The 8,542-nt window shown below is 43.7% G+C and overlaps 1 protein-coding gene across 1 annotated transcript; it reads right to left on the reverse strand.

Annotated features, from left to right (window-relative positions):
• Positions 1-720: 720 nt before the first annotated feature.
• LOC147985981 (uncharacterized) lies at positions 721-3,583 on the reverse strand. The gene is made up of 4 exons (XM_087541822.1): positions 2,717-3,583; positions 2,453-2,632; positions 828-1,603; positions 721-760 (listed from the first exon to the last, which is right to left on the reverse strand). Exons 1-4 carry the CDS (start codon positions 3,581-3,583, stop codon positions 721-723), a joined length of 1,863 nt encoding a protein of 620 aa, XP_087397948.1.
• Between the last annotated feature and the right edge of the window lie 4,959 nt (positions 3,584-8,542).

Consider the following 8,542-nt stretch of genomic DNA (forward strand, 5'->3'; position numbering starts at 1 on the left):
TGTCCAAAGCAGTTAATTCTGCTTCCATAGTTGACCTCGTCAATATGGTTTGCTTGCAGGACCTCCATGACACTGCGCCACCACCATGAGTAAGTACATACCCACTTGTTGCGTAAAGTACATCAACATCGGAGATCCAATTTGAATCACTATATCCTTCTAGCACAGCAGGATGCCCTGAATAAGTAATTCCGTAACTCATAGTACCTCTCAGATAGCGCAAGACCCTTTCTAGTGCATGCCAATGATCATCACCCGGGTTGGACATGAACCTACTCAGTTTGCTCACAGCAAAAGAGATATCTGGTCTTGTAGCGCTAGCTAAGTACATGAGTGAACCGACAATTTGAGAGTATCTTAATTGATCTCTCGTTTCTTTCTTGTTCTTTCTGAGTGTCACGCTGGGATCATAAGGTGTTGGAGAAGGCTTGCTATCCATAAAACCGAATCGGTTCAAGACCTTCTCAACATAGTGAGATTGCGTTAATGTAATCCCACTCTCATCCTTAATAAGTTTGATGTTTAGAATTACATCGGCTTCTCCCAGATCTTTCATGTCAAAACTTTTTGATAGAAAAGACTTGACCTCATTAATTGCATTAATGTTTGTACCAAAGATCAGTATGTCATCCACATACAAACATAATATGACACTATTGCCCCCACCATGGCGATAGTAAACACACCTATCAGCCTCGTTAATGACAAATCCTGCAGAAGTCAAAGTTCTTTCAAACTTCTCATGCCATTGCTTAGGTGCCTGTTTCAGACCATACAAAGATTTTAACAACTTGCACACCTTTCTCTCTTCACCCTTTACCACAAACCCGTCAGGCTGATCCATATAGATCTCCTCTTCCAACTCTCCATTGAGAAAAGCTGTCTTTACATCCATTTGATGAATGATAAGACCATAAGAGGCAGCCAAGGAAAGTAACACTCGAATGGTGGTCATTCTAGCAACGGGTGAATAGGTGTCAAAGTAATCTTCGCCTTTTTTCTGAGTGTAGCCCTTGGCCACTAGCCGCGCCTTGTATTTATCAATAGTACCATCAGGCTTTAGCTTCTTTTTAAACACCCACTTACAGCCCACAGGTTTACAACCATATGGTCTATCAGTTAGTTCCCAAGTTCCATTAGAAAGAATTGAGTCCATCTCATTATGAACAGCTTCTTTCCAATCATCTACATCCGGAGATGCATATGCTTCTGCAATCGTCTTGGGTGTGTCGTCCACAAGGTATACAATGAAATCATCACCAAAGGATTTTGCAATCCTTTGTCTCTTGTTCCTTCTAGGAACTTCATTGTTATCCTTCTCAAGGACTTCCTCATGTGATTGTTCGAAATATTCATCAGTTGTACTAGATTCAGGAATTATCTCAGAAGAAAATCTAGCAATGCTATGCATATCTTTCATAGGAAATATGTTCTCAAAAAATGTTGCATCACGAGATTCCATTATAGTATCAACATGCATATCAGGTACTTCAGATTTTACCACTAAAAACCTATAAGCAATGCTCCGTTGAGCATACCCTAGAAAGACACAATCCACTGTCTTTGGTCCAAGTTTGCGTTTCTTAGGAATTGGAATATTGACCTTTGCCAAACATCCCCAAGTGCGCAAATAAGAAAGTGATGGTTTTCTCCCAACCCACTCCTCATAAGGGGTTTTCTCTTTATTATTGTTGGGAACTCTATTCAGGACATGACATGAAGTCAATAGAGCCTCCCCCCACCATGCCTTAGATAAACCAACAGTGTCTAACATGGCATTCACCAAGTCAGTCAATGTGCGGTTTTTCCTCTCGGCCACTCCATTTGATTGAGGTGAATAGGGAGGCGTCCTCTCATGAATAATACCATGTTCCTCACAAAATTCATCAAAAACTTTTGGAAAATACTCTCCACCACGATCGGACCTAAGACGCTTGATCTTTCTCTCTAGTTGATTTTCAACTTCAGCTTTATAGATTTTAAAGTAGTCTAATGCTTCATCTTTAGTTTGCAACAAATAAACATAGCAAAATCTAGTCGAATCATCAATCAAAGTCATGAAATATCTCTTTCCACCTTTTGTCAACACACCATTCATCTCACAAAGATCAGAATGTATGAGTTCTAGAGGTGCCAAGTTTCTCTCCTCGGCAGCCTTATGAGGCTTTCGAGGTTGCTTAGATTGCACACAACTATGGCACTTAGAACCTTTGGCAACTGTGAAGTTCGGAATTAAACTCATGCTGGATAGCCGAGACATTAAATCAAAATTAATATGACATAAACGAGAGTGCCAAATACTTGCATCATCATTAACACTAGCACAAATTTGGTTTATTGACTTATTGCAAAAATCTGAAAGAGAAAAGCGGAACAAGCCTCCGCACTCATAGCCTTTTCCTATAAATTGTCCAAATCTTGACACGATTACTTTATTGGACTCTAAAACTACCTTAAATCCATCTCGACATAGAAGGGAGCCGCTAACTAGATTCTTGTTCATAGTAGGGACATGCTGCACGTTCCTTAGTTGCACGACCTTTCCCGAAGTAAACTTCAGATCCACCGTGCCAATGCCATGAACAGAAGCATGTGACCCATTCCCCATTAGGACGGAAGAATCCCTTGCGACCTGATAAGAAGTAAACAGGGAGATGTCAGCACACACATGAACGTTAGCACCCGAATCAATCCACCACGAAGATGATTGAAATACTGAAAGCACAATAGGTAAATTACCATACACATCAGTATTGCTAGCGGTCACCATGTTGACAGTGTTGGAGTTTGTTTTCCCTCTGCGGTCTGCACGTTCAGGGCATTCCTTGGAAAAGTGTCCAGGCTTCCCACAGGCGTAGCACTCTAGCTCAGCCTTGTTGAACTTCTTCTTCTTGAAGGTAGTAGTCTTGGTAGGCTTGTTGGAAACAGGTTTGTTCTTCCCTTTGTTCTTGTTCTGTGGGTACCTCTGCACCATGTTAGCAGTAGGCTGAACCTCACCTCCTTTTTCAGTGGTATCTTTAGCCCGAGCTTTTTCTTCAACATCAAGAGATGCAATCAGATTTTCAACTGATATCTCCTGTCTCTTATGCTTCAGAGTTGTGGCGAAGTTCCTCCATGAAGGAGGCAACTTTGCAATCATGCACCCAGCCATGAATTTGTCGGGTAGAACACATTTAAGGAGTTCAAGTTCCTTCACAATGCACTGTATCTCATGAGCTTGTTCAACCACAGAACGGTTATTGACCATCTTGTAGTCATGAAAACTCTCCATGATGTACAGTTCACTGCCTGCATCTGTTGCACCGAATTTTTCATTCAATGCATCCCACAGAATTTTTTCGTCGTTTATGTGCATGTACACATCACACAGACGGTCAGCAAGAACACTCAGAATGCATCCCACAAACATAGTATTGGCTTCCTGGAATTTTCTCCGATCTTCGTCGGTCATTCCCTCTGGAGCACCAACACTAGCGTGGAAAACTTTCAGAGCAGTAAGCCAGAGCGTGGTCTTCACCTGCCACCTCTTAAAGTGCACACCGGTAAACTTATCCGGCCTCAGTGCATCAGCGAATCCAGCCATAGTTAACTCAGGAAATTGCCTATAATTAGGTTTTTGGATTGTTAGAAAATTAGGCAAGTTCATGATTAATTCCAGTAAATAATTCATGACTAGAAGAGATACTAGCATGCAAAAATCTAGCAAACTAGAAGAACAGCAAGACATGCATAACAGCAGCAAACACGTAACAGTAGCTGTAGAAACAGACATGAACAGAGGATGTTGGACGTACTGATCGTTAGCTATTATGGGTGCGACGGTGTTGATGACGATGTTGGCGACGATCTGCTGTTGACGGCGATGAATACGACGATGAGTAGCACCGCCCGACTTGGACGGAAGACGACCCGTGATGACGAATTTGAGCAGTCGCGCACAGCGCTTCCCAAAAACCTAATTCGTCCTCTCCCGGTGCAGGATCGCAAAGACGAACGGTTCCGGAGACCTGCTCTCCCACACGCCGATGCACGCCGGCGTTTGGGATGGAGTAGACTACGATGGCGGCGCAAGTTGTGAGATGAGGCAAAACCCTAGGTGTTTTTCGGTATCTTTCTGGCCGCAGCCGGTAGCTGTATATATATTAGGACCAGAGGCGGTATTGTGTCGCGACCACAATCCCAAACCGACTCGATTTCTAATTCGTATACTTACCGGACAAGAAATCAAAAAAACTTGTCTGCCAAGACATAAAAATAAAACGGCAAAAGGAAGCTGCGCTCCTGCAAGGAGACGGACCGGATTTCGGAGGACCATTCACGCGCATGTCGCATGTACGCCCCGCCGCGCCGCGCCGCGCCGCGAGGCGAGCGAGCGCGCGCGTGTGGTTTTCCCTTTCTCTTCTCACACATCACTTAGAGTGGTAGAGAGAACCCACTATATAAAGAGGTCCAACTCTTCTTCAACTTCCAAGGTGGGACTAAACTTAGCACCACCACTTGCCATTTTACACATGGGCTTTGAGATTTCAGAAATTGCTATGGGCCTAGCCCATTAATTCTAACAGCCGTGCCAACAAGTTGCCATTTGGCATTTCACGTCCACCTTACAACTTCTGGATAAGAACATGATTATCCATGATTATTTTAGGACCGAATAACTTATTGTTCAGTTATGTCCTACTCTCTCTCTCTCTCCATCTATGAGAAGGTTCATAAATTTTGTAGGTTAAGCGGAGTAACTTTTAAACGGTGCGTAGTTTTTATAGAAGAAACAGTCAAGAACAACAATACTAAATAGATATAATATAGAAATATATTTTACCCTATTATGTATCCAATGCCATTAATTTGGTAATGCAATCTTTGATATTTTTCCTACAAATTTGGTTAAAATTTACATCGTTTCATTTTTATAGGCTTTCTTTTCGGTCTTCGGAAATGGAGGGAGTACTAGTACACAGTATATGAACATGACAAAAGAAGAGAAGAGAAGATACGACTATCGGCGGCCGTGTTCATTTACCAGCTTATTTGCAGTGTGGTTGCTACTGCGGAAACACGTGTTCGAACTTGGAAACAATATCAGCCATGCAAAGGATGATGATGGGGAGGGCCCAGCTGACTCACGTTGCTATATTTCGGCAATCCATATTCACTAGCATAATGCCCATGTTGGTATGGGCTATCCGCCATGTTATCTTAATATTCGGGTCCAATACAAAAATCCCATCCCACGATGCATCCTTCCTTTTATGATGTGAACCCCATTTGTCAGAGAAAGGTAGAGGCGTGTGGCTTTTTTCTGTTATCTCAAGCAACTCCCAGACGTGTGTTCCATCATGATGTAACTCTGACCTCGCCGCCTATCTTGCTAGGATCAGATCCTAGGTTTAACTCCACCGCCGCCGCCACCCGCCCCATCTTCATCCGCCGGAGTCCTTGATCCTCGCCTCCGCATCCTAGGCCATGGCTGTAGCCGGAGCTCGCCGGCGCTGGGCCGAGCATAGAGAGAGACACCCCCCATCCCACCCCCGAGCCCTTCAACTTGCCTCCCGCCTTGACGGCTGCAGGCCCGCACGTACGCCCATGGTACCAACCCTCGACTCCTCTCCCTATGCACCCCTCTCCTATGCATCTACCTCTGATCCATGTATGTCGCAACAAGGAATCCATGTCGCGGCGGCCATGGCTGGGCCAGTTCTGCCTACATGCACATGTGTTGTATGTGCTTGTGTATCCTTGTTTTGTATATTTTTTACTGTTCTTTCAATGTTCCGTTATTTCATCTTTAGAATTTGGAGAAACACCAAATATTTATGTAGTTAAATTTCATCCTTTTGCTGTTGCCAAGTAGATACAATTGCTAATGGAAGAACAATCACAAATATTTGCAGTTGGTAAACACAATGTTCTACTTTCTTTGCATGAGGCAAAGCACGCAGCTGCACGCAACTAGCAGCAACATCTCCCTAATATCTTTGTTATTTCTGTATAGTTCTCTCCAGACTATTGATTTAATTTCTACTACGCAAAGAGTAATTCTTTTTTTAGACATGGCATATGCAGTGCGCACAACGATTCTTATGTGCCTGGCTCATATGCAGCATGATGATCCAGTACAGAAATGTGAATGTTCTTTATTAGGCTTTAGTTGCATTTTTGTGCTCATTAGTAGTTGTGCCTGACAATGGTGAATGTGATAATTAGGGGCTGTTTGGTTTATGACTAATTTTGTCAAAGATTGCCACACCTAAGGTTAGACAAATTTGACCAACTTAGATGAGTGTTTGGTTCAAGCCACACCTTAGGCAAGCCACACTTGGGCCCCACATGGCATACACACAAAAAGTGTGGCAAGATTTTCTTAGGCTTGCCAACTTGTGGCTCTTATTTTGATGAACTAACTGTTGGGGAACGTAGTATTTTCTTACGCACACGCAAGATTTATCATGGTGATGCATAACAACGAGAGGGAAGGGTGTTGTCCACGTACCCTCGTAGACCGTAAGTGGAAGCGTTATGACAACACGGTTGATGTAGTCGTACGTCTTCATGATCTGACCGATCCTAGTACCGAAAGTACGGCACCTCGCGATCTGCACACGTTCGGCTCGGTGATGTCCCACGAACTCTCGATCCAGCTGAGTGTCGAGGGAGAGCTTCGTCAGCACGACGGCGTGATGACGATGATGATGAAGCTACCGGCGCAGGGCTTCTCCTAAGCACTACGACGATATGACCGGGGTGGATTATGGTGGAGGGGGGCTCCGCACACGACTTGTGTGTTCTAGGGTGCCCCATGCCCCCGTATATAAAGGAGCAAGGGGGGGGGGGCTTGTGGCGCGTCTGGAGAGGAGGAGTCCTCCTCCTAGTAGGAGTAGGACTCCCCTTTTCTAGTTCTACTAGGAGGGGTAAAGGAAGAAGGAGAAGGGAGAAAAGGAAAGGGGGGCGCCGCCCCCCCTTCCCTAGTCCAATTCGAACTAGAGGGGGAGGGGGCGTGCGGCCCTGCCCTGGCCGGCCCTCTCTCTCGACTAAGGCCCATGTCGCCCATTAGTTCCCCGGGGGGGGGGGGGTCCGGTAACCCTCCGGCACTCCGGTTTTCTTCGAAATCACCCGGAACACTTCCCGTGTCCGAATATAGCCGTCGGATATATCAATCTTTATGTCTCGAACATTTTCAGACTCCTCTTCATGTCCGTGATCATATCCGGGACTCCGAACTACCTTCTGTACATCAAAACACATAAACTCATAATACCGATCGTCACCGAACGTTAAGCATGCGGACCCTACGGGTTCGAGAACTATGTAGACATGACCAAGACTCATCTCCAGTCAATAATCAATAGCAGAACTTGGATGCTCATATTGGTTCCTACATATTCTATGAAGATCTTCATCGGTCAAACCGCATAACAACATACGTTGTTCCCTTTGTCATCGGTATGTTACTTGCCCGAGATTCGATCGTCGGTATCATCATACCTAGTTCAGTCTCGTCACCGGCAAGTCTCTTTACTCGTTCTGTAATGCATCATCGCGTGACTAACTCATTAGTCACATTGCTTGCAAGGCTTATAGTGATGTGCATTACGAGAGGGCCCAGAGATACCTCTCCGACACTCGGAGTGACAAATCCTAATCTTGATATATGCCAACCCAACAAACACCTTAGGAGACACCTGTAGAGCATCTTTATAATCACCCAGTTACGTTGTGACGTTTGATAGTACACAAGGTGTTCCTCCAGTATTCGGGAGTTGCATAATCTCATAGTCAGAGGAATATGTATAAGTCATGAAGAAAGCAATAGCAATAAAACTTAACGATCATTATGCCAAGCTAACGGATGGGTCTTGTCCATCACATCATGCTCTAATGATGTGATCCCGTTTATCAAATGACAACACATGTCTATGGTTAGGAAACTTAACCATCTTTGATTAACGAGTTAGTCAAGTAGAGGCATACTAGGGACACTCTGTTTGTCTATGTATTCACACATGTACTAAGTTTCCGGTTAGTACAATTCTAGCATGAATAATAAACATTTGTCATGATATAAGGAAATATAAATAACAACTTTATTATTGCCTCTAGGGCATATTTTCTTCACTAACATTAGGCAAGTTTGGCAAAAATGTGTAGCAAAGTGTGGCAATGCTAGTCCTAGAATCAAAAAAAAATATACCGTTACCCCTGAAGGGTGGGTAAGAGTGGTATTATTTTCTTAACTATTCACCAATAAAAAAAATATACCGTTGCCCCTGAAACGAAGTTGCTACTATCCAAGTTTAGTACGGATGTATCACCTTGTTTATGTCTGTTCCTATTGATAAACTGCATGTAAGTTATTTCAATAACCTATTTTCTCACATTAGAAATAGATTCAGACAAGCTGTTAATTTGTAAACTTCTTTACTTTGTTGCATATAAAAGGTCTGCCGTTTGCCTCTTTGGAGGGTGGTAATTTTCTACACCTAGTCCATGTCATGTGTTTCATCTTTACACCAGAGTATCTGATTCTGGAGTTCAAAATCAC

Source organism: Triticum urartu, chromosome 2A (genome assembly GCF_056163025.1).
Source record: "Triticum urartu cultivar PI428250 chromosome 2A, HENAU_Tu73, whole genome shotgun sequence".
Lineage (NCBI taxonomy): Eukaryota > Viridiplantae > Streptophyta > Magnoliopsida > Poales > Poaceae > Triticum > Triticum urartu.

Excerpts from the sequence above, each read along its gene's own strand:
- LOC147985981 (XM_087541822.1), bottom strand. The coding sequence starts at position 3,583 with ATGGCTGGATTCGCTGATGCACTGAGGCCGGATAAGTTTACCGGTGTG. Across the intron at positions 1,604-2,452 it reads TATGTCGAGATGGATTTAAG|GTCAATATTCCAATTCCTAA; the intron begins GTAGTTTTAGAG and ends TGTTTGGCAAAG. Across the intron at positions 761-827 it reads TATATGGATCAGCCTGACGG|GCACCTAAGCAATGGCATGA; the intron begins GTTTGTGGTAAA and ends GGTCTGAAACAG.